The sequence below is a fragment of the Schistocerca gregaria genome, chromosome 9, assembly GCF_023897955.1.
Source record: "Schistocerca gregaria isolate iqSchGreg1 chromosome 9, iqSchGreg1.2, whole genome shotgun sequence".
Classification (NCBI taxonomy): Eukaryota; Metazoa; Arthropoda; class Insecta; order Orthoptera; family Acrididae; genus Schistocerca; species Schistocerca gregaria.
The window spans coordinates 130,325,737-130,352,565 of record NC_064928.1 but is presented as its reverse complement, the minus strand read 5'-3'; the positions used below and the strand labels follow the sequence as shown (position 1 = coordinate 130,352,565).

The following is a 26,829-nucleotide window of genomic DNA, read 5'->3' as shown; positions in this document are numbered from 1 at the left end:
CGATGAACGAGCAGGCCATGCAAATGGACCCCCTCGTCCCATCCAGCGACCAGGGAAGACACGATTGTGAGGCGTCCGGACGCTAACGGCGAAGTAGGCTGGAGCACCCTCATTAAGCAGCCGCATAACCCTTCGTATCATGAATGGCACTTCTTCCAGCAGCGATGTACCCGCAAGAAACGCCGGTAGTTCCGGGCTGTTAGGTGACATGACAGGAAGGCTGGCTCCAAAATACGGTCGCCAGTTATCCCAGTCCACAGATGCTGATGATTCGCTGTCATCATACCATGGGGATTCTGCATACTATCCCACAGATGACTGTTGTGAAAGTTGACGATACCACTCCGTGTAAGGGCGGCCTCATCTGTGAATAGGATGGGTGACACAAATCCAGGAATCGCGGCTGCCTGGTGAAGAAACCTGTGTTGAAATTGCTCCGGGTGTGGAAAGTCTGTCGCTTGTAAGCACTCCACACGTTGCTAATGATAAGGGTAGCAACAATTGTCATGGACTGTTGGACATTGTCACCTGGCTTACCGTGTACTGGCGAGCCAACTGCCTGGTACTGGCACGGCGGTCGCCTTCCACAGTGTTATTTAAACTTTCCTCCAAGTGTTCTGTCCAACATTTCGGGTATGTCCTTCATCGTTTCCTGCTTCCCGAAACGAAACTGTCCTAGACACACGGCGAAACACTGTTGCAAATACTGAAAGGCCGTCATTGTTGTCGGCTGGGATAGGTCTCCTGATACAACCTTGCTACCTGTTGGCCTCTGCCATTTACATTTTCGTAAGTAAACACCAAGTCTGCAAGCTCTCGATTCGAATAAGGATCCGTTGTGTACAACACTGTAACACATCAGCTACAAGGTGAGTCAGCAAGAGAAGTGAATCAAATACAACATTACCATTACTATGGCAGCAGAGGGCGCTAGGGCATGACGTATGAGGAACAGTACCACCCTCTAGGAGGAAACCACGCATGATGTAACTGTGACTGCGTGGTACAGCGTGTATTAGACGGCAGTCTCTGTAGCAAAGTAAGATTGAATAAATGGTCTCTAGCATGGAAACTATGTATTTCCGAACATAAGTTCATTAGACGTTTTTGTGCCATATCCTCGCTCGAGTTTGTACAATTACTATTCTGTAGACGGCAAGCCCTGACCGCTGTGAAAGTCTGTAAATCTTATGAAATGGCAGAGACCGAAAAATAGGGTATGTGCCTCGATGTTTGAACTTAGGCAGACTCTTATATTAATGCGTGACGTCTGTTCTTTTATTTATTTACACGTCAAGTTCCATAGGACCAAATAGAGAAAAAATCTCCAAGGTCATGAAACGTGTCAGTACATGAAATTACAACATAAAAGTAATAACAGTTAAAAATAAAATGTTTATGAACCCGAAAAAAGTCAAGCCATAAGTTTAAGTAAAAGCAATCAACAATACAACAGGAATCAGCTTAATTTTTCAAGGAACTCCTCGACAGAATAGGAGTTACCCATGAGGAAACTCTTCAGTTTCGATTTAAATGCGCGTGGATTGCTGCTAAGATTTATGAATTCTAGTGGTTGCTCATTGAAAATGGATTCAGCAGTATATTGCACATCTTTCTGCACAAGAGTTAAAGAAGTTCGATCCAAATGCATATTTGATTTCTGCCAGGTATTAACAAAGTGAAAGCTGCTCGTTCTTGACAATAAGGTAATACTGTTAACAAGAAATGACAGTAAGGAAAATATATAGTGAGAGGTCAATGTGAAAATACCCAGACTCATGAACAGGGTTCGACAAGAGGTTCGTGAACTTACACCACTTATTTTCTGAACCGCCCATTTCTGAACCAAATATATCCTTTTAGAATGGGAAGAGTTACCCCAAAATATAATACCACACGACATAAGCGAATGAAAATAAGCAAAGTACACTAATTTTCGTTACTTTAGATAACGTTCGAATGGTAAAAAATGGGAGCATTAAGTCTTTGAACAAGATCCTGAACGTGGGCTTTCCACGACAGTTTAATATCTATATGAACACCTAGAAATTGGAACTGTTCAGTTTCAGTAATCATATGCCCCTTCTGTGAAACGAAAACGTCAGGTTTTGTTGAATTGTGTGTTAGAAACTGTAAAAACTGAGTCTTACTGTCATTTAGCGTCAGTTTATTATCTGCAAGCCATAAACTTAGGTCATGACTGCACTATCTGAAACCGAGCCAATGTTGCACACAACATCCTTTACATTTGTATAGCAGTGCAGTTACACTGCATAGTTCTTGGTTTTATATTTCACATTTCTCAATAACATATTCAAAAACAAAACAAATTTTCAGTGTTGTTTAGTTACTAGACATAAAATAATTTTCTGATACAAAATGTCGGCATACGAATATACACAAACAATTTGAAATATTGTCACACTATTGTTTTCACGCAATCGTGACTTATTTAGTTTCACAATCGAAAAAAACATCTTTCCCACACAAACGATGATCAAAATATTGTAGCATTTTTGCAACCTCATTATGGAAACGCAGAAACTCTACCAGAGGAAAGAAGTGTACACATCGTAGACAGTTAAAGATATTTGTCTTTTAAATAGGAATTACTTGCACATCAAACTTACATTTGCACATGCACAGGGGCACTTTCAACTGAAATGGCAAACCGTCCCGAAAACATCTTGAAAGCAGGTTGACAGTGTCTTCAAAATGTTTAGGAACCTATCCTTATATTTCTTTCAAGGCCATAGTGAATTCCTCAAACATCACCTTTCCTTTAACCCCATTGAACTTAGAGGACTCGACTTAGTGTCTCTGTCAGACGTGTCCCTCCTAAAACGCAATTTTCTTTTTAAATGCATCCCCATGAAATCAGAATGAAATTACCTTTAAATGTCTTACTGTGGGCAGTGTACACTCAACTCCTCATAAAATGCGAAGTCTGTGCAATTCATTCGGGATGTTCTAATTTTCATTATTGCAGTCTTCATAAATTGAAGAACAGCGAGTTCGAAATCGGAAACTCGTTCCACTGAAAACTATTGCAACTGACAATGGAATAGGGCATCCGACTTCAGAAATTTGACTGTGTGTACCACCAAATTCTTCATTTGCTCCAAGCCTTAAAATTTAGCAAAAGTGCTTCTTGATGTACAGAACAATGAAACCCGTCTCTCGATCTTTGTAATTTTTTGGCCTTTCATTGTCAACTAAATCTTTCTTCCGCATGATATTATAGTGTCGTTAGATAGCAAATATGTAGCACCTGTCAATTATGATAATTGAGAATTCTCATTCCCCTCTTCTATGAGTCCAATTCATTTTACAGGATTGAGACAACAGATAGCTCCATTGCCTCTTTTGGTGCTAACGGCTACTGGACCTGTGAAAGTGCTTCATACCACTAATAAATAGTGAGGGATAAACAGCACTGATCCTACGATTCTGTAGAACTTGGAGAGCTATGTCAATCGAGAAATGCCACACCACATTGCTAACTGAAACGTCGCACTGTCCGGGTTACTTACAAGAAGGACCGAGCAAAGCCGAGTGGCACGCCAGATCTTTGCCCGAACGCCGCCCGCACACACTGCAGGTGCGAATTAAGGGATGCCATGACCGGCCCTGGCCTACAGGCTATACGTACTGCTCGACCACGATATTACTGCACTTGGTCTCTCCTGGCGGTTAGCAGAAACATGCCGTGCTGGTATCGCAAACAAAAAAAGTGATGGTTCAGGAAAACGCATCACACTGTGGAAGATATCAAGACAACTGTGCATACACTATCAAGTGTTTCCTATCGCGATAAAAAGTCATGATAAGCCGACCAAAGCGCTTTCCCTTCTAGGTGTAATAATATTGTCGTTGATTGATAACACACCTTCACGCTCCACTGTTGCTCCACATCGCTAGTAATTTCCCTCTCTCTCTCTTATACCAGCCTCTGCCTACCTTTTACACTACTGGCCATTAAAATTGCTGCAACAAGAAGAAATGCAGGTGATAAACGGGTATTCATTAGACAAATATATTACACTAAAACTGACATGTGATTACATTTTCACGCAATTTGGGTGCACAGATCCTGAGAAATCAGAACTCAGAACAACCACCTCTGGCCGTAATAACGGCTATGATACGCCTGGTCATTGAGTCAAACAGAGCTTGGATGGCTTGTAGAGGTACAGCTGCCCATGCAGCTTCAATACGATACCACAAGAGTATTGACTGACGAGGGAATTGCTCAGACGCCATTGAGCAGACGTTTTCAATTGGTGAGAGATGTGGAGAATCTGCTGGCTAGGGCAGCAGTCGAACATTTTCTTTATACATGTAATGTGTCAGGCAAATCCAACACCTTCCATGAAAACCCTGACATGATAAGCAAATCCAGTAGTATGTCACATAGCTCCGAATAAATCGTGACATTAAATTAACCAAAGTAATACGAGTAACGAGTAATGGAATACCACAGACTAACACAAGAATGCCTAAATGCATGTCGTACCTTCCCACCGTGAGACCGACGCAGTTCCGAGGGGAGAAACGAGAACAGAAGCCGAGAGCAGAACCGTGTTAAGCTAGAAGGCCCTACGATAAGGGACGGACTGGACACCCATGTCGCCAGCTAACCACTAGGGCACACCACCCGCAAGGTTTAGCGTGAGACTTTTTCGCCTCTCTGTTACGTCAAGGACCACCCCCAGCACATGTTAAAAGCTTGAGCCCTCCAGAAAAATAGTATAGATCTTACGATAACACAAAGAGGGCCACTACCACCCGCAAGTTTTAGCATGAGACTTCGTCTCGTTTCTGTTACATTAGGACCACCGCCCAGCCCATGTAAAAAGATAGAGCCCTCCAGAAGAACAGTATAGATCTCACGATAACCCTAAAAGGACCACACCAGCTGCAGGTTTTAGCGTGAGACTTTTTCGCGTCTCTCTTACGTTGCAAACTTTAAAACCATTGCCCCACCAAGAAAAGTATAACGTTTATCATTGGATAGACAGAATTTTTGTAGGCGGAGCTTAAGGTTAACATTGAGACCCTGATTGGTCAGATGAAATCACAGCCAGATAGTTTTTTTAAACCAACTTCGGTAAATTGTAGTAAGGAGAAAAGGAGTTGCTTTCGAGATGGCGAGGTGAGCGGAGCTGCGCTGCCCGCTGCCGCCCTGACGCTGCCTAAACACCGACAAGGTAATGAACGCACGCGATGCCGCATTTTTGAGTGCATAAGGCTTCACTCAGAACTGCAGAAGTCTCATCTGTTACACCCCCTTTTTGCGTAATACTAGTGTCGATCGTCAATTAAAGCTCATGGTGTTCACATTTGCCACTTGAAGTAAAAATCTGAAACGCGATGATGTTTCTGTTATATACTTATTGAGAAGCCACATCGCCACTGTAATTTACGACAAGTTAGATAAGTAATTAAAGATAATTGAGGGTCACTGTAGACCATTTTGATAGTTCTCTCTTGTGAAACTTAGTTTAAACCTAAATTATAGATGTGATATGGCATAGGTCATCCTTCGATCCAATGTAGAACTTGGAAACCCACTCAGGGAATATTCGTTCACATTTTTGTTGGACGCAGTTGGTTTTACCATCCTATATTAAAACATTTCCTTTTATCAATAGTGCAATTTATAAACGATGTTTTGTGAGTAGAATGAAATTCCCAATGGTAAACTTAACTGCTTTTTCGACGTTATTTTACCAGCTAACTAAAAATAGGAAAGCCTTGAACCCCTTCCACTTAATTTAGTTAGTATTAAGATTCTTTTACAGGGAGTGCAGTGGAGCTGACGCTGAGATCATTAAGTATTTGCTTATATCATCGCTAGTCTTACTGAACTCTTCTGAATTCTACATGATATGTGTGGTCTGGCGTCTCCTTACCAGCAACAGGTCCCAGGTTCAAACTAGTCAATTCCGTAAAAAACACGCTCAGAGCGTCGTTGCGCGTAAGTGATAGGGAGACACGATATAGAACGAACAGACACCACCATGAAAGTTTAGATACAGAAAGACCCGTACAGGACCTGCAACATGCGGTCACGCATTATCCTGCTGAAATGTAGGGTTTCGCAGCAATCGAATGAAGGGTATACCCACCGGTCGTAACACATCTTAAATGTAACGTCCACTATTCAATGTGCCGTCAATGCGAACAAGAGGTGACCGAGACGTGCAACCAACGGCACCCCATACCATCACGCCGGGTGATACGCCAGTATGGCGATGACTAATACACGCTTCCAATGTGCGTTCACCGCCTTGTCGCCAAACACGGATGCGACCATCATGATGCTGTAAACAGAACCTGGATTTATCCGAAAAAAAAGTACCATTCGTGCACCCAGGTTCGTCGCTGAGTACACCATCGCAGGCGCTCCTGTCTGTGATGCAGCGTCAAGGGTAACAGCAGCCATAGTCTCCACACTGGTAGTCCATGCTGCTGCAAACGATGTCGAACTGTTCGTGCAAATGGTTGTTCAATTGCAAACGCCTCCATCTGCTGACTCAGGGATCGAGACGTGGCTGCACGATCCGTTACAGCCATGCGGATAAGATGCCTGTCATCTCGACTGCTAGTGATACGAGACCTTGTGTGAAAGCTCTGAAAAGCGAATCATTTGCATATCACAGCATCTTCGTGTTATAGCAATTTTAATGGCCAGTAGTGTATTTAATTTTGTGTGCGTGTAGAGCATTAGCAGAACTGAAATTCGCGCTCGTTTCAAATTATGGCGATCGCGATGGAAATTGCTATTGCTGATAATTAGGCAGTCGCTGCGCTTGCGATCGGGCAGTAATCGACCGTGAGCCCGAACTGGCTCCTAACGAAGCGAAAAGATAAAGCAGAAGCAAGCACACGTGGATATGATATTAATTTTTGTGTCCCAGCTATTTTGAACATATCTTTGGCAGTGGCTGATATAAACATTCACGCTGACTAATTTGCGTTTGCTAATAATACATTTTACGTAATGAATGGAAATGCGACCGTAGGCCGCCAAGAAAGTTAATCCTTGACAGTGACTTTGAGCAATGCTCTAGTTTTCTCTCTCTGAACAAAAATCTTGCAGATATAAATAATAATTATACTCAGCTCTCAAGGTTATGACGGCAGTGCAATACGAATTTATATTTACTGTTAGGCGTCTAACCACCACTGACTAATCAATACTGCAAGCAAACGGCCAACCCGATAATCAATTGATATGATGGGATGGGAAAGCAGAAAATGACTTCATAATTGTAAGTAAGCTCAAGTGAGATGTCTCAAACAGTGAACTGTATGCCATCTCCCTCTTTGAGTTCCACTCACTGGAGAGAATTAGGGGTAGGAGAGGTGTACTTCCACAATTGTGAAGATTTCTGTTCTGTATCGAGATACACTGACAATTTGTTACAAGCTGCATTTATATAATTTTCAAGAGATTGCCGGCCGTTGTGGCCGAACGGTTCTAGGTGCCTCAGTCCGGAACCAAGCGGTTGCTACGGTCGCAGGTTCGAATCCTGCCTCGGGCATCGAGGTGTGTGATGTCCTTAGGTTAGTTAGGTTTACGTAGTTCTATGTCTAGGGGACTGATGACCTCAGATGTTAAGTCCCATAGTGCTTAGAGCCATCTGAACCATCAAGAGATCACCCACTGTTATAATCAATTGTACCTCGGATAACGTAACAGTGTGATGTGTATCATTAAAGATCAGAGAAGTTGTTGGAACTGACGGCTAATCAGTCCCCAGGTTGTACTATTTTTATATGGCTTGATTTAGTGCCGTGCTAAGTCCACTGCTGACCATTAGCGTTGCAACGTTAGTAAGGCGATATGCAACAGGCCTCAAACCGCAGGAAGTGGAATACACGCTTGCAAAGAATTAGCATTTCGGCGCGACTGCACAAAATAGATGGAACTAATGCCATCTAGACTGTATATTCGAGGGGTGATCACTCCGTAATGCAACACTTCTTTCCTCGGCCAATTCCGATTGAAAAGAATGTGGAATATTCCCGCTTCAGCCCTCATAGGTTGACGAAGTGATGACTGTTGACGGCGCCATAAGGAGGCTTCAAAATGACGTCTGTAACAAAGGAGCGTCCCAAGAAGGGAGCTGTCATTGGGCATATACACATAGGCGCTCGCAGAATGTCTATGGAGACCTGGCAGTGAACAAAACCATGGTGAGTTGTTGGGCGTAGCGTCCGTCATCATCGCAACAAGGTAGCGATCTCCCACGTGCTGGCCTGTTTAAATGGTTCAAATGGCTCTGAGCATTATGGGACTATACATCTTAGGTCATCATTCCCCTAGAACTTACAACTACTTAAACCTAACTATCCTAAGGACATCACACACATCCATGCCCGAGGCAGGATTCGAACCTGCGACCGTAGCAGTCCCGCGGTTCCGGGCTGCAGCGCCTAGAACCGCACGGCCACCGCGACCGGCTGCTGGCCTGTCACACACAGCTGTAACTCCTGCAATGTTTTAACGTGCAGACACTCATTCGAGGTGATCGGCAGATCACAAACAAATATCTCTCTGCTCAGCTGAATGTCTCTGTTAGTAGTGCTCACAAAACTTCATTGGACTGTTCTTCCTCATCCACGCTCCTACCCAGATCTCCCGACTTTCATCTGTCTGGCTCCATGAAGAATGAACACGGAATGCAGTACGTGGATGACGGGGAAGTCACTGATGCAGGAAGACATTGGCTTCTGCGTGGACCCGTCGAGTGCGGGCATAGAGGCTCTCCCAGTTTGGTGTCGTGAGGCCGTCGCGTTGAATGGAGATTGTATCGAAAAGTAGGATTTTTTAACTAAAAGAGTACTGAACAATATAGGTGTTGGAATCCTCAACCAAACCATCCCGCTTTCAGGAAGATTTGTCTTGCATTACTTACTGAATGCCACTTGTATAAGGTGACAGTACACAATGGATTTTTCTTCAGAATCTTTATTTGAATGTTGATTGTTTTGGAGCAGATTGTGGTGTGCCTCATGCAAAAGCGAAAAATAACTGCCAGCACGTATTCCAATTCGACAGCAGCATTATTGTGACCTATTGTGATTGAAATTTATCTACATCTAAATATCTACATATATACTTCGCTAGCCACCAATCGGTGTGTGGCTGAGTGCACTATTCGCGCCAAAGTCATATCTCCCCCCCCCCCCCCTTCTGTTCCAGTCTCGGGTCGCACGCCTAAAAACGACTGAACGCCTCAGTGCGAGCTCTAATTCCCCTTACCTTTGAATGGTAATCATTGCGCGATTTATGCTCTACATCCTCGGCAAAGATCGGATTTTTGAATTTAATAAGCAGCCCCTTCCGCTTAGCGCGTCGTCTATCTTCAATTGTGTCCCACTTCAAACTTTCTATGAGATTTGTAACGCTCTCGCGATGGCTAAATGTACCAGCCACGAATCTTGTGGCTCTTCTTTGGATCTTCTCAATCTCTTGAATCAGACCCAACTGGTAAGGGTCACATACAGACGAACAATACTCTAAGAGTGGACGAACTATTGTAAGCAATTTTCTTTGTTGAAGGAGTGCATCGCTTCAGGATTCTACCAGTAAACCGCAATTTAGAGTTCGCCTTGCCCGTTACTTGTGTAATTTGATCGTTCCATTTGAGATCATTTCGAATAGTCACATCCAGATATTTATCATTTCACAGTATTGGTGTTCATGTTGACTGTGAATCCATGACAGGAGATATGGGATCACTGGGTTCAGAAAGACCCTACTCAACTTGAGGCAGGACGTCAGTGGCCCCACGCGACTGGCGCCTGAGAGGGCAGGCTTGATGTTCACTCGGTCATACAAGATTAGAGTGACCATGAGTCACGAAATTGGCTTACTGCCAAAAAGACAAGTCGCCGCACAGACAGTGTGACGCTGTCTGGAGCGCTGTGCATCTACGTACAGCATCATGATATATAGATCCACAGGTGCAGGCTACGAGGAGCATGAGCAATACAAAGTTACACTAGTCATCGTCACAGGGGCCCAACACCTGGTGTAATGGTATGTGGTGACATTGGGTACCAAACAGGATCACCACCAGTTCGTTAGAGAGTGATTCGGGCAAAAGTGGATACATTCCTGATGTGTGAAGCCTGGTAACTGTGCTCCGTTTTGGAGATGTCGTCTATTTCAAGACAGAGGAAGACTGCTTGCTGGTTGTGCTACTCTGACCTTCATCGAAATAGAGGATTTGGATTATCACATTGGCCAGCATGTTTTGCAGATCCGCCAACCATTGAAAACATCTGGCCATGTGGCGCTGTGAGTCTGGCATGCTAACCGCCAGTCACAGCGATGTCTGAAGTCAGGCATAGAGTTAAATCAGCAAAGAATGACGTACCCCTACTCATCATCCAAGCTTCTTCCGGCTCGATGACGAGCCGATTTAGAGGCATTATTGCTACCGGAGTTTGCTGCTCTATGTACTGAATTTCTCGTCCTGTACACCTCCATATGAGCGAATAATTTTATTATGTGTGCCTACTACTGAACTACATACACCCAAAAAGTAAAATGTCTTTAATTGCTTTTCCTGGTGTCACAATTTTGATGATGAACATTCTACTTAGTTTAGCTTTGCCAGATCTGATGGTTGTTGTCAAGGAAACTGGTTTTGAATTCAAGCTAGGTTGGTTTGAAGACTGTGCTATCGTCTAGAGATATCGGTGCCACATTAAAGTCAGCAACATGAACTGATACCACAGATTAGCGAGGGCTCACTGCAACCCACAACCACCTATAGGAGGCGCTACTGGAGACCACGCCTCTTCCTCAGAACTGCAGCGCTCTTGCACTGAGGCCAACATGGAACGGAGCTGGGAGGAGCTCTGCCCAGTTAGGGACCTCAGCACAGCAGTCCACAGCTTCGTCTAGGACTGAACAGTAGTTTAAGTTCCTGAGAAACTTGCAGAGAAAATCTTTTATTCATTAATGTTTCAAAGTGAGCTAATATTTCATGTGTTCTAGTTTGATGATTCATCTCCCAGAGCAATCAAAGAATCATTAGTTGTATCTGGACGAAAGTAGCTTCGCCTGGACACAACGAATACCGCAGTGTGTTACGATGTATGATTCTGTTGGAGATGTTATGCCATTACTTTACTCTGATGAGTGAACTGACTTATCCAGCGAGCTGTAGGTGAACCTCCTGTTTTCAGTCGACTTTGATTTAGGATGTAACTCAGCATTTTTCACATCAACAAACAGTTCCAGGGGAGAAAGAAGTGATAAGTGATACATGAAATTAGCAGGATTGACAGGGATTGAACGTCACGTCTTTGGATCCATAGCCTTGTACTTGAGCACTCAGCCACTGAGCTTTAAGAAATCAGAGTGGGAAACGACTATGGGAAAATCACAAAGGTACCACGAGAAGAGTGGTTGGGCCTAGAGCTGATCCGTGGGGAACTGCAGATAGTAAATCGCAACAGTAGTAGCGCCATCGTCTATCCCAAAGTTTCTGGTGGTGGAATCCAAATTTCTTCGAGAACTAAGCTGTTGTTACAGAGCATAACTGTTCAAAACGGTCAATATAACATTTGCTTTCGCTTTCAGCTTTGTGCTAAATTAAGGTTTTTTTTTCTTTTCCAGCTTCTAGGAGACCTGATGTTCACATACCACGCTGTGCGAGTGGCCAAAATACACAGTTCCAAATCGACAGCCCCAGCCCACTTATTCGTCTTCCACTACACGAATGAGCATCTTCCCGAAGGGCCGCTAGGAGAGGTGGCCAGAAAGCTCAGGGAGAAATTTAACGGTACTGTGTTTCCAGTCATATTTGTTACCTTCATTGCTCTCGAGGTAATTTCTAGTCTGACGTTTGCATGTGTGTTGCCAGTTTTTCCTCAGTGTAGTTCTAGTATGTTGTCGTGGTCTGCATGACGAGGCAGTTGCTCTCCATGACAGTCAGTTCCTTGCAAACTTCTTTACAGCTACACTGCTCCCCCTCTACAAATGTCACCCCATACACTAGCCTCCGTTACAAAACTGACGATACCGTAACGCCACACGTCGTATCCCATCCGCAGATCTGTCCTTTTAATCAATATTCTTACTGATAATCAGATCTACTCCTCCAGTCTTCAGCAAACTCATCCAGCGCCACATTTCAAAAGTTTCTACTCTGTTCTTGTCTCCGGTTTTTATCGTTCATGTTTCTTTTTTCTTTAACAGAAGTACCTATCGCCCTGTAATATAATTTAACATGTTCACAATTCTCCTTTATTCATAAATATTTTACGTCTTGTATCCAATCTACATTTTATGTCATCTCGAATCTGGAGTTGTGAGGCGTAGTGCCTTATGTCGCTCCTGTGTAGAGCCTATCAGCAGCGTGACCCATGCCTGCACAGTGACAGATGGCCTGAAGCAGGTTCAGTCGAGTACAGAGTTCTAATTTTCATCCGCTAGAGTCCAGTAGTGCACAGATACATTCAAGAAACAGGTCAAGAGAACGTTTTTGTGAATCGTTCTGTTTATTTCTTGAAGGATTTTTTTTTCTTTATTTACGTTTGTACAGTTTTGTGTATGTTTTTAGTCGTGTAAATGATTCGTGAATGTGGTCTACTGGTAAACGCTGTACGAACTACCGCGAGAAATTTAGTATCATCATATGTTAAGTAAGATTTTGGTAAAAGGAAAGCTGATTCAATTGCAAACGGAAACAATTACTAACGTAAAATATAAATAAAATATCAGAATGTTAAGTATTTACTCCCCTCATGAACCATGGACCTTGCCGTTGGTGGGGAGGCTTGCTTGCCTCAGCGATACAGATAGCCGTACCGTAGGTACAACCACAACGGAAGGGTATCTGTTGAGAGGCCAGACAAACGTGTGGTTCCTGAAGAGGGGCAGCAGCCTTTTCTGTAGTTGCAGGGGCAACAGTCTGGATGATTGACTGATCTGGCCTTGTAACTATAATCAAAACGGCCTTGCTGTGCTGGTACTGCGAACAGCTGAAAGCAAAGGGAAACTACGGCCGAAATTTTTCCCGAGGGCATGCAGCTTTACTGTATGATTAAATGATGTTGGCGTCCTCTTGGGTAAAATATTCCGGAGGTAAAATAGCCCCCATTCGGATTTCCGGGCGGGGACTACTCAAGAGGATGTCGTTATCAGGAGAAAGAAAACTGGCGTTCTACTGATCTGAGCGTGAAATGTCAGATCCCTTAATCGGGCAGGTATGTTAGAAAATTTAAAAAGGGAAATGGATAGGTTAAAGTTAGATATAGTGGGAATTAGTGAAATTTGGTAGCAGGAGGAACAAGACTTCTGGTCAGGTGATTACAGGTTTATAAACACAAAATCAAATAGGGGTAATGTAGGAGTAGGTTTAATAATGAATAGGAAAATAGGAATGCTAGTAAGAAACTACAAACAGCATAGTGAACGCATTATTGTGGCCAAGATAGATACGAAGCCCACACCTACTACAGTAGTACAAGTTTAAATGCAACTAGCTCTGCAGATGACGAAGAAATTGAAGAAATGTATGATGAAATAAAAGAAAGTATTCAGATAGTGAAGGGAGATGAAAATTTAATAGACATGGGTGACTGGAATTCGGTAGTAGGAAAAGGGAGAGAAGGATACGTATTAGGTGATTATGGACTGGGGCAAAGAAATGAAAGAGGAAGCCGCCTGGCAGAATTTTGCACAGAGCACAACTTAATCATAGCTAACACTTGGTTCAAGAATCATAAAAGAAGGCTGTATAGATGGAAGAATCCTGGAGATACTAAAAGGTATCAGACAGATTATATAATGGTGAGACAGAGATTTAGGAACCAGGATTTAAATTGTAAGACATTTCCAGGGGCAGATGTGGAATCTGACCACAATCTATTGGTTATGACCAGTAGATTAAAACTAAAGAAACTTCAAAAAGGTGGGAATTTAAGGAGATGGGACCTGGATAAACTGAAAGAAACAGAGGTTGTACAGAGTTTCAGAAAGAGCATAAGGGAACAATTGACAGGAATGGAGGAAAGTAATACAGTAGAAGAAGAATGGGTAGCTTTGAGGGATGAAGTACTGAAGGCAGCAGAGAATCAAGTAGGTAAAAAGACGAGGGCTAGTAGAAATCCTTGGGTAACAGAAGAAATATTGAATTTAATTGATGAAAGGAGAAAATATAAAAATGCAATAACTGAAACAGGCAAAAACGAATACAAACGTCTCAAAAATGAGATCGACAGGAATTGGAAAATGACTAAGCATGGATGGCTAGAGGACAAATGTAAGGATCTAGAGGCTGCTCTTACTAGGGGTAAGATAGATACTGCCTACAGGAAAATTAAAGAGACCTTTGGAGATAAGAGAACCACTTGTATGAACATAAAGAGCTCAGATGGAAACCCAGTTCTAAGCAAAGAAGGGAAAGCATAAAGGTGGAAGGAGTATATAGAGGGTCTATACAATGGCGATGTACGTGAGGACAATATTATGGCAATGGAAGAGGATGTAGATGAAGATGAAATGGGAGATACGATACTGTGTGAAGAGTTTGACAGAGCACTGAAAGACCTGAGTCGAAACAAGGCCCCAGAAGTAGACAACATTCCATTAGAGCTGATGACAGCCTTGGGAGAGCAAGTCCTGACAAAACTCTACCATCTGGTAAGCAAGATGTATGAAACAGGTGAAATACCCTCAGACTTCAAGAAGAATATAATAATTCCAATCCCAAAGAAAGCAGGTATTGACAGATGTGAAAATTACCGAACAATCAGTTTAAAAAGCCACAGCTGCAAAATATTAACACGAATTCTTTACAGACGAATGGAAAAACTAGTTGAAGCCGACCTCGGGGAAGATCAGTTTGGATTTCGTAGAAATACTGGAACACGTGAAGCAATACTGACCTTACAATTTATCTTAGAAGAAAGATTAAGGAAAGACAAATCTACGTTTCTAGCATTTGTAGACTTAGAGAAAACTTTTGACAATGTTGACTGGAATACTCCTTTCAAATTCTAAAGGTGGCAGGGGTAAAATACATGGAGCGAAAGGCTATTTACAATTTGTACAGAAACCAGATGGCAGTTAGGGGACATGAAAGGGAAAAGTTGTTGGGAAGGGAGTAAGACAGGGTTGTAACCTCTCCCCGATGTTATTCAATCTGTATATTGAGCAAGCAGTAAAGGAAACAAAAGAAAAGTTCGGAGTGGGTATTAAAATCCATGAAGAAGAAATAAAAGCTTTGAGGTTCGCCGATGACATTGTAATTCTGTCAGAGACAGCAAAAGACTTGGAAGAGCAGTTGAATGGAATGGGCAGTCTCTTGAGAGGTGTATATAAGATGAACATCAACAAAATCAAAACGAGGATAATGGAATGTAGTCGAATTAAGTCGGGTGATGCTGAGGGAATTAGATTAGGAAATGAGACCTTTAAAATAGTAAAGGAGTTTTGCTATTTGGGGAGCAAAATAACTGATGATGGTGGAAGTAGAGAGGATATAAAATGTAGACTGGCAATGGCAAGGAAAGTGTTTTTGAAGAAGAGAAATTTGTTACCATCGAGTATAGATTTAAGTGTCAGGAAGTCTTTTCTGAAAGTGCTTGTATGGTGTGTAGCCAGGTATGGAAATGAAACATGGGCGATAAATAGTTTGGACAAGAAGAGAATAGAAGCTTTCGAAATGTGGTGCTACAGAAGAATGCGGAATATTATATTGGTAGATCACATAACTAATGAGGAAGTATTGAATAGGATTGGGGAGAAGAGAAGTTTGTGGCTCAACTTGACTAGAAGAAGGGATCGGTTGGTAGGACATGTTCTGAGGCCCTAATTTAGTGTTGGAGGGCAGCGTGGAGGGTAAAAATCGTAGAGGGAGACCAAGAGACGAATACACTAAGCAGATTCAGAAGGAAGTAGGTTGCAGTAGGTACTGGGAGATGAAGAAGCTTGCACAGGATAGAGTGGCATGGAGATCTGCATCAGACCAGTCTCAGGACTGAAGACTACAACAGCAACAACAACAAATATTTACTTCGGGTAAAAGTGCAGTCCGAAAGTAAGTTATTTGTTGATTGGTTAGTCATGCAAAACGCGAACCAACGCGGGAGAATAATGTTTTACTATCGGCCTTTAAGAAAACTGACCAATCAGAACTGTGTATTCTTTGCGCGTGTATCTCTTGGGGACACAGAATGCTTACAGCAGTCTAAGAGAGACAGAGCCCAGCCTTCCAATGCTACTTTCGTGTGTAGTATGAGCTCTGAAGCAGCTAGGTTTTGTTGTGCTACATGTCCAAAAAGTGCTTAAAAGCGAAGGCATATTTATTCCGGTCTGTTTACTCGAAAGTACTGATTTTTTAAGTAATTTTGTGTATGATTAAAGACATTAATGCCGCGTGGCATTTTGAGCATATCGCTGACTAAAAACCTGAGTGCATTAGACACCGGTAAACTTAATAGTATGGCCAGTATTTTCATTTAAGAATAATCCGTGCATAGTAGTTATTCAGATTTCGGGAAATGCGTTATCATAGAATTGCTAACGTGGATCAAAGGGTTTGTGCATGACTGTGTTATTATTAGGAAGGGCTTGGCAGTGAACCTGTAATTCTCGAGTTCAGAATATACCGAAGTTTTGCCACTATTTCCAGCTTTCGTTCAAAATTAAGACCTTTTCTCGAATCTTAGAATAGTTCCTTTGTGTGCAGCTTGGTGCGAGTTGCAGTACGGTAGGTTCCTGCTCGGCTTTCCTACTGGCGGTCTGCTGCTACGAGTTCACAGGTAGGTGCAGCTAAAAGGACGAAAGGAACCGCGCAGCCACACCTGGTCATTTATCTTGATGCCCAAACAACTCATAAAATACTTTTATGTAGTGTCATCACTTATAATCTATTTTCAAGAGAGTGTTCATTCCATTCAGCTTTTCTTACAAGTACTTTGACATCTCAAACGGAATTACAATTCCATTGAGAACCCAAACAGATTTAAAATCAAAGACGAAGTCTTTATACGAGTCACAGATCAGCTCCAGCACCTCATTAGCAATTTTACGTCTTATTCGCACTTTATTATACAGGGTGTTACAAAAAGGTACGGCCGAACTTTCAGGAAACATTCCTCACACACACATAAAGAAAAGATGTCATGTGGACATGTGTCCGGAAACGCTTAATTTCCATGTTAGAGCTCATTTTAGTTTCGTCAGTATGTACTGTACTTCCTCGATTCACCGCCAGTTGCCTCAATTGTAGATAATGTTGACTTCGGTGCTTGTGTTGACATGCGACTCATTGCTCTACAGTACTAGCATCAAGCACATCAGTACGCAGCATCAACAGGTCAGTGTTCATCACGAACGTCGTTTTGCAGTCAGTGCAATGTTTACAAATGCGGAGTTGGCAGATGCCCATTTGATGTATGGATAACCACGGGGCAATAGCCGTTGTGCGGTACGTTTGTATCGAGACATTTCCAGAACGAAGGTGTCCCGATAGGAAGACGTTCGAAGCAATTGATCGGCGTCTTAGGGAGCACGGAACATTCCAGCCTATGACTCGCGACTGGGCAAGACCTAGAACGACGAGGACACCTGCAATGGACGAGGAAATTCTTCGTGCAGTTGACGATAACCCTAATGTCAGCGTCAGAGAAGTTGCTCCTGTACAAGGTAACGTTGACCACGTCACTGTATGGAGAGTGCTACGGCAGAACCAGTTGTTTCCGTACCATGTACAGCGTGTGCAGGCACTATCAGCAGCTGATTAGCCTCCACGGGTACACTTCTGCGAAAGGTTCATCCAATAATGTGTCAATCCTCATTTCAGTGCAAATGTTCTCTTTACGGATGAGGCTTCATGCCAACGTGATCAAATTGTAAATTTTCACAATCAACATGTGAGGGCTGACGAGGGTCCGCAGGCAATTGTGCAATCACGTCATCAACACCGATTTTCTGTGAACGTTTGGGCAGGCATTGTTGGTGATGTCTTGATTGGGCCCCATGTTCTTCCACCCACGCTCAATGGAGCACGTTATCATGACTTCATATGGGATACTCTACCTGTGCTGCTAGAACATGTGCCTTTACAAGTACGACACAACATGGGGTTCATGCACGATGGAGCTCCTACACATTTCAGTCGAAGTGTTCGTACGCTTCTCAACAACAGATTCGGTGACCGATGGATTGGTAGAGGCGGACTAATTCCATGGCCTCCACGCTCTCCTGACCTCAACCCTCTTGACTTTGATTTATGGGGGCATTTGAAAGCTCTTGTCTACGCAACCCCGGTACCAAATGTAGAGATTCTTCGTCCTCGTATTGTGGACGGCTGTGATACAATACGCTATTGTCCAGGGCTGCATCAGCGCATCAGGGCTTCCATGCGATGAGGGTGGATGCATGTATCCTCGCTAACGGAGGACATTTTGAACATTTGCTGTAGCAAAGTGTTTGAAGTCACGCTGGTACGTTCTGTTGCTGTGTGTTTCCATTCCATGATTAATGTGATTTGGATAGAAGTCATAAAATGAGAACATGGAAAGTAAGCGTTTCCGGACACATGTCCACATAACATATTTTCTTTCTTTCTGTGTGAGGAATGTTTCCTGAAAGTTTGGTCGTACCTATTTGTAACACCCTTCCTAATTCTTTTGTTTTACAAGATATAATGATGAAAGAACATGAAACTGATAACATTGTGAATTGTAATTGAACCAAGTGCTGTCAAGACAAGTAACTATTATTAAACACACAAGGTTCTGGAAATGAATTCACACAATTTAAGAGGCTTTACTGGTCTCATATAGATATGACTTTATGTTTACAGTCTGAAGCAGCGAGTGAAATTTTTTTACCAAGGCCGGGAATCCCACCCAGGTCTTCTGTCTATGAGGCAGGTGCGTTAGCCTCTTCACCACCGTGGCACAGCGCTTCACAGAAGTGCACGGATTTCCCTGTCACGCCTCCTTCCTCGATCCAAATCCTCACTGCCTTTCCTGTCTATACACATAAAAACTCAAGATTTTTATTTCTTATCGCTGTATTTTAATTCTCCTTCCAAAATTTTCCTTGGTTTATCGTATCAGACACCGAATATCATCGGGGATAGGTAGCCCCGGATCTACGAAATTTCCGAATCGGGGCAAAGGCATGATAGTGGCCCCTCCAGCCGCCCTCTGTCTCTCGACCGTTTGAGATGGGACGTAAAAAAAAAAAAAAAAAAAAAAAAAAAAAAAAAAAAAAAATATTTTTGTAGCGCACATCTTTCTGAAGAGGTTGATATAAAAAACTTCCATGAAACTTACTGTCAGATTAAAACTGTGTGCCGGAGCGAGACTCGAACTCGGGACCTTTCGCGGGCAAGTGCTCTACCAACTGAGCTATCCTAGCACTACTCACTCCCCGTCCTCACAGCTTTACTTATGCTAGTACCTCGTCTCCTACCTTCCTGGTAGCTCAGTTGGGTGTACTCGCTTCGGCGGTGCATAAACTAAAATTGGAACGATACAGAGAAAATTAGCATGACCCCTGCGCAATTATGACACGCAAAATCGTGCAGCGTTCCACATTTTCACCCAGGACGGTAGCTCAGCGTGTTCGGTCAGAGGGTCAGCTGCCCTCTGTAATAAAAAAAAATGAGTTAATCGATCAACAACGAACTTAAGCGGATGTCTTACTACGTCCGTCCCGAGCAGATGCAACGAACAAAAGCGAACAAAATGAGATTTTAAAAAAATGTTGGTAGAGCACTTGCCCGCGAATGCCAAAGGACCCGAGTTCGAGTCTCGGTCCGGCACACGGTTTTAATCTGCCAAGAAGTTTCATATCAGCGCGCACTCTGCTGCAGAATGAAAATCTCATTCCAAAAAACTTCCATGTTCGAGAAAATGCAAGTCATTGTTTTTTTTTTTTTAAGGGTGCCAAACTGCAGTACCGCGCCTCTTCATACAGAATTATTCTACCGCACGTCACTGTATTTGTTGGCTCTGTGGAATTCAAACGTGTGTATTTTATAATAGAAGCCAACAGCCTTCTATTTAGGACAGTGGAAATTAAAATGTCCTGCGTTGTCTCTGCTGCTCCCAAATGGCCGGTTTGACACCCAACCCCCCTTAAACAAACTCACAATTAGTACTGGGTGGTATTATTTGTAACCGGGAGAGTAAGAACTCTTTGACTATCAGCTATTAACTTTTTTTGCGTGACAAAAATTAAATATAGGAAACAGAACCCGATAAAGACAGAGACAGTCCACACTTTTTGAATCCTGAGGTCCGAGCGTTTTTCCCTCTCTAATCTTGCTACATCATTACACGACGTGATTTCCTTCCTGCGGAAGAATCTATTACCTCATCAATGTTCGTCAAACGTTTTGCTACATGAAAAATCGAAATATCGTTGTGTAATTCTGAAAAACTGTTAATACGAGCAGCATCCAAGACTGGTGTGGTTCAAATGGCTCTAAGCACTATGTGACTGAACATCTGAGGTCATCACTCCCCTAGACTTAGAACTACGTAAACCTAACTGAGGACATCACACACATCCATGCCAGAGGCAGGATTCGAATCTAGGCATTTCTAATATTCCAACAATTGCAACACCCGTCAAGTAAACGGGACTCTTTTTAGCACAAACGGTCATTTTTATCTACCTCATTTACATAAATAACACGACAGAATATAATTCACCAAGTACCAATACCAAATGCGTATTGCGCCTACAATGAGCAAAAGTTTGAGGTTAGGAAATAGTATCTCATGTCACTCATATGATCCAGTTTCTCAAGCATGAGATCTAAAAGTAGTTGTAGTAACAAGAAATTTTATATAAATTTGGAATCGTCGTAATCTTCTACATAATTTGTGCGATGTCCTCGTTTCTATCCTTCCTACTTGTAACAAAACAACCTTTTTGTCACTAATTCTTCAACTATCACTGACATTGTTAAAACTTATTCCCCGGTTAACTTCACTAACCCTGCCAGAATCACTGGTTTAGTTATCTCGCTTTTATTCTTGGGTTACGTGTTGTTACGTATTCGCACAACGCGTCCTCTGCGCTGTTCCGAGAATGGAATTAAGCGGCTGCTAACTCGGGACTATGCAACTGGCTCTTAGTAGTGTAGTGATATGGCAAAAATTTTCTGGCAAAATTTGATTTTCTTGGATACACCGACAAGATAACATCTAATCACTCTTATCCGTTGTTCCTGTTGGTCCTTTATTTCCACTGTGGTAATCTGAATCAATGGATTTCGCTAATAATTATAACAACGCTTATTATTCACACACCGTCAACGACATAAACTAACAGCGATTGCCATTCATCCATTCCGGTTTATTCGGCTCATTTCTTACAGTCCCGCCCCGTTTTGTCTGCAGGAAAGTTTTTTTCTAGATGGACGGAGATTCCCCTGGCGGAGACAGGACGTAACTATGCAAGCATTCAAAATTCGACTTATAATTCGTTCATAAACCAACTTATAATGTGTTAGAAATGGTTAAAAATAAACAGGGATGGGATTCAAACTAATATGAATAATCGATAGACCACTGTACGCTAGATGCTAAGCGCTTTGTGAAACAAGGTTTTTTTCTTCAAGAGTATGAATTGGCGTCCCCTGGCGGGGCAGATACCGCGGTTTGCTCTCCCCGAGATCCGGGCCTGGGAGTAGGGTACAACCCGTCTTATACCCTTCTCAGCTACTGCTTTCCTTCCTTCCGTCATTAATTAGCTATTCCTTTTCGTGCTATCAATCTATCTCGTCTGTTAGTCGACCTATGCCACGAAGTTCTTTTTTCTACAGTTCGATGGAGTACTCTTCATCGGAAAACTCATCTATCCATTTAGTCTTCAGAGTTTTGCTGTAGCACCACATTTCAAAAGCTTGTGTTCTTATCTGGTCTCTCTTGTTTCTTGTCGACATTTCACTCCCATACGATGCTACATTAACGACAAAAACTTTTAGGAAGGATTTCGTAACACTTAACCATATATTTAGCGTTAATATAATATCTCTTTTTCAATCGAGCAAGGTAGTTATGGCACTATTGAGACACAGGATGCAACACACTGACCCATTTTCTGAAATTGGCAAACGAAAATAAAAATATTTAACAAAATCTGATTGAAACAAATAATTGGTATATAGTGGTTTTGATGTCACATTATTAATTTGATGATTTTGCTGAAAAATGAATGTGGCGGATCGAAAACTGCTCATTTTTCACGTTTTTTCGTGAATACCTTCATTCATTCGGAAGAAATAGTTTCATAAAGGTCTGAAAAGTTGTGTAATTCGAAAATATGTTATATCTGCCGTTAATAATGTCGACTGAGAAATGACGGGATTTTCAGTTACGAATTAATTCCCTTGAGAGAAATGGGTCACAGAGGTTTTGAAAGGTGAAACTGCCTGCCAGATTAAAACTATAGGCCGAACTGATACCTGAGCGTCGGACTTTTGCCTTTCGATGAAAAGTGATGAACCGACTGAGCTACCCAAGCATGACATGCGGGTCGCGAATCACATCTCCAGTTATAGCAGTACATCCTCTTCTATCTTTAAAACGTTTCGTGCGGTGTGTAGGAGAACTATTGTGAAGTTTGGAGATTCAAATGTGCACCTGGTAGAGAGCACGACCACGTGCGCTGTTACGTGGTTACATTTATCATGTAACAACAAAACTAACAAAGCACACAGAAAAAGAATGTTGCGAGTTTAACTGAGGGTAGTAAAAGAGCTCCACAACTGATTATCATAAAATACGAAGTAATTCAATGAATAAATGCAAGGTATAAAAGACCAGAGACAAAATGTTTTACAGCCAAATTGCTTGATTCAGTAGTTTCCTTCAGGTGCGCTGCAACTTCGTATTGTCTTCAGATGCTCATGTCTTGTGGACAGAGTAGTGAAACTACCTTAGGTTTGCTGCAGACTATGTTAGTATCCTACTACCCTTTGTCACTAAAGACCATAACCACGTTAACTGTATGTTAGGTGTGTGTCACATACATATCAGTGTTTACCTCACATCAGTCGTTTTGTTTATGTACATGGTCAATGTGTCACTAGATTACCCTAGAAACTGAAAGTGGTGAACCATCCGGAAACTGAGTGACGGTGTATTGTGGAAAAGGTTGCATAATCTACAGAACATTTTTGTTCCACATAGTTATCAGTAATGGGAGAAAGTTTGTACTAACACATTTTGGCAGTGCAGGTTGTCTAAGTCAGGGGCAGGTATGCACTCCTATTGTTCTCCTTTGATTGGCAGATACTTAACCTATTTTTCTCCTGTATTTGACAGGTCCTTAAACTACTGTTCTTCTAAGAGGCTCCTTCCTTTTGATTGACAGGCACTTAACCTATTGTTCCCCACCACCCTTCCCCCACTTCCCTCCCACTTCTGAAATCTCCACCACTTGCCGCTACAGGTACATTTTAAGGTCTGAGTTATTGGAATAGCCCTTCTCACTCTTATCAATTTGATCGACTGTTTAATTAAATTCATCAGTTAACCTCTCCCCTTCTGGTAAACTCCCTTGTCTCCCACACTCCCAGAAATTGGCTGGAAAAAGACTCAGTTGCTCGGTCATTGGAAGGAATTCGATTGCAGTATATGGAATATTGTTTAAGCAATTTAGGCAATGTATGGCATATTGTTTATTTAAACAATTTGTGGGATTCAAGGCAATGTATGGAATGTATGGAAACTGGCGGCTTTGTGATGGAGAGGAAGGAAATCATAACAAAAAATTCAAGGGTCTATTGTTTATTTATAAATCTCTTGCTCATCATCCTCAGTTGTTTGAAAGGTCTTTTAAGAAGTAATTACATGGGGTGAACATGTTGCATAACCTAATGTTTGACACTGCACTCTGGATGTCTTAATCAAATGTTTGGCCCTCTGGCAGCACTTAACCTATTGTTCTGTTAAGCAGCTTTCCATGTCATCTCCATAACCTTAAACTTTTGTACCGCCTTTGAAACCATATTAAGTTATTAGTTATATTCTTTCACAATTTTCTGGGACACTTTTCGAATTCCACACGATTATCAACGCCATTTCTGGCACACTCTTATTTGCCACTCACCCCCACCTTCTTAAACTACTGCAGGTACCGCGTTTTACATAAAAATTTTGCAAATTAACCTAGTATTGTGCACTTGACCTGCTGCTCTGCTCCATGTCACCCACCCACCCACACCCTCCTCTTAACTATTATACCATTAACACCATGTTGATATAAAAAAGTTATAGACATTAATTAAATCGTTATCCTTCACATGTATGGGGTTGCTTTCTTTTAAATTCCCAGCATCTTATTGATAGGCGAAATCGATGGAATGTAGTTTTAACAAAAGATGGCTAGTAAAAAACACATTCCACCACCTGTTGCCCAACACTGATACTGCTGACTCCACACACAGTGCCAGAAGTCGGGAAGCAAAGTGACAAATGCTGGGGTGCAAGTAACTGCCGTCACACTGCTATCGCCTACAGCCAGCAGAGGAAAGTCACGTCTATTTTCAGATATACAGTTAAAGTTCTTCTAGTGTTATACTAACGCAACATATCCAAGTAAATGGGAGCCAAACCTTCTGGGCTGCATGCAGATGTTTGCCATTGCTGTTGCAAGAACTGTGGATACTGACGTCACAGGTCGCTCTATAGAAATCTGTTCCAGTGCTGCCCAGAATAGCACAGGCTGCACTGTTCCTAGAGATCCTAATGGGACATGTGAGCTTTGTCTAGCCGTGTACGCGTGTATACCTGCCCAGCGTGACTGATGCACCACTGTGAAATGTTTGAGTGGTGGCTCACCATCTAAAAGGTTATGTTATATAGACGTCACATGCCTATGTAAAATAAGAGCAAAGCTGACCTCTCAAAAATTGTAAAGTACTGCAGAAATAGATTACGATCACATTTGTTGAAGCTTTGTGATGTCCCATCTTGTCTGAGTGGAAACTCTTGTCCTAACAGGACCTGTTCACGAAAATAGCCCACAATAACACCGATTGCATTCTACCTGGTAGTCCTAACGAGGCGCCCCATCCAATCACGTTTTACCCTTTCCAGAAAATCCTGCTTTCAACAAACACCTCAAAAACGCAAACGCTCTCACTGCTATGTAGAGGCTCTTATACCCCTCCCCCCCCCCCCCCCAAAGGATGTCTTGTGAATGCAACCCGCCAAATTACTGATGCTGCCGTTGTGGAAGCACTGTCCGACTTGTTTTCTGCAGACGAGACTTTCAGAAGAAAAAAACTATTTTGTACAGATAGCCATATTGCACTGACAGTTAAACCCTGCAAAAGTGATCTACTGATCGTCAAATACAACGCACGTCATGCTGTGCAGCGCTGACAGAGGAAACTACCACCGTAAATATGGCCCATGACAGCAGCTGCAGAAGAGCATGTCAACCAGGGAGAGAGACCAGCCGGCCATGGACGACCGCACATCCCTGGAGAACGCTATCAATAAGCCCAGTACAAACACTTGTTATATTCAATCTTCTCAAATTTCCACAGAGTGTACATGTGACCCATGCAGTCTCAGAGGCAGCACTGGGTATTAGTTCACAATTCACCTACCCAGGGGGGAGCCATGAGCCAAATTGTCATAAGCCATAAGCCATAAGCTTTCTCGAATTCTCTGATCCAATGTACAAAGGACGGGCAAGCCCAATCTCGGGACGAAGACATTACTCTTTGTGGTCCTGACCTGCCTGCTTGCTTGCTTTTCTACACCCATCTCCAGACTCTGGGGTTACCATAACATATGTATTTTCGCATGATTTGCCAGATCATCATACCATTTTGTTGATACTTCTCGATATCAAGCACATACCAATATCACATGCATAGCAGTATCACCAGTGCAACGTAATTCCGTAGATATAGGCTAGAAATTATTTCTCAAGAAATCTGAAGCTTTGGCGATGTGGAGCGTGCTGTAAACCACTGAGTAACTAGGAACTTAGCCTGTCTGTGAAGACCTTTACGTCAAAACTAGAAAAAATACAGGAAACTGATAATTCTACTCTCGAATACCGATGACAGTGATGTAACAAATTCCAAATTATCCCTATAATTTATGAAGTCAACTATGATGTTTCTCATGTCTAGAGAACCAGCAAACATATCATCCACCTGTCCCTGACCTGCTTGATACATACACCACAATCGATGTACCCTCAGCTACATAAAAGTGTGAATTGTGCAGAAGCAGTCAACCAGACAATTTACATGGAAGGGAATAATGGTCCAGTGCAAACACACGCCCATTTTGAATCTTCTCAAATTTCCACGCGATAACAAAATCTGTCCAACACATGCTAAGTATTAGTTCGCTATTCAGCCATCTAGAGGACGACACGGTTAAGTCAGCCACATTCCTGCATCTCAACAGGCCTTTCCATTTCGACGGCTCCTGCCGTTAATGGGAAACGTGAATCATTCCCACCACAGGTCACTGCCGGCATGGCACATAACCCTATACAGAATTATCCTAGCAAATCGGTCACAAACACATTTGATCGCTATACTTGCAATTAAATGTTACGATCATGGTCTCAGTTGAACGACAGTCGACAATGAGCGAACTATCGGAAATACACCCTCCTGACTGATGTGGCTCTGGAAATAACTGTACCATTTTTATGACCTGAGATGTTCTTCCCTTTGCTATCGCAGTATTCCACGTCAAATCCATACCTTCCTTACAACTGGACATAGTCATTTCCTTTGTACATGTCAGAACACAAACACATACTGCCTGATGCTCAAGGCAAACCTA

The 26,829-nt window shown here is 42.5% G+C and overlaps 1 protein-coding gene and 1 non-coding gene across 2 annotated transcripts in view; both read left to right on the top strand.

The window, feature by feature from the left end:
- Window positions 1-26,829, top strand: part of LOC126292205 (esterase FE4-like) — a 132,922-nt gene that overhangs the window by 93,909 nt on the left and 12,184 nt on the right. Inside the window, exon 8 of the mRNA XM_049986057.1 lies at window positions 11,645-11,810. Coding sequence (XP_049842014.1) covers window positions 11,645-11,810 — 166 coding nt within the window. The remainder of the gene's footprint in view (window positions 1-11,644; window positions 11,811-26,829) is intronic.
- On the top strand, window positions 19,485-19,591 carry LOC126292494 (U6 spliceosomal RNA). The gene has a single exon (XR_007552228.1). It is a non-coding gene; the product is annotated as a U6 spliceosomal RNA (small nuclear RNA).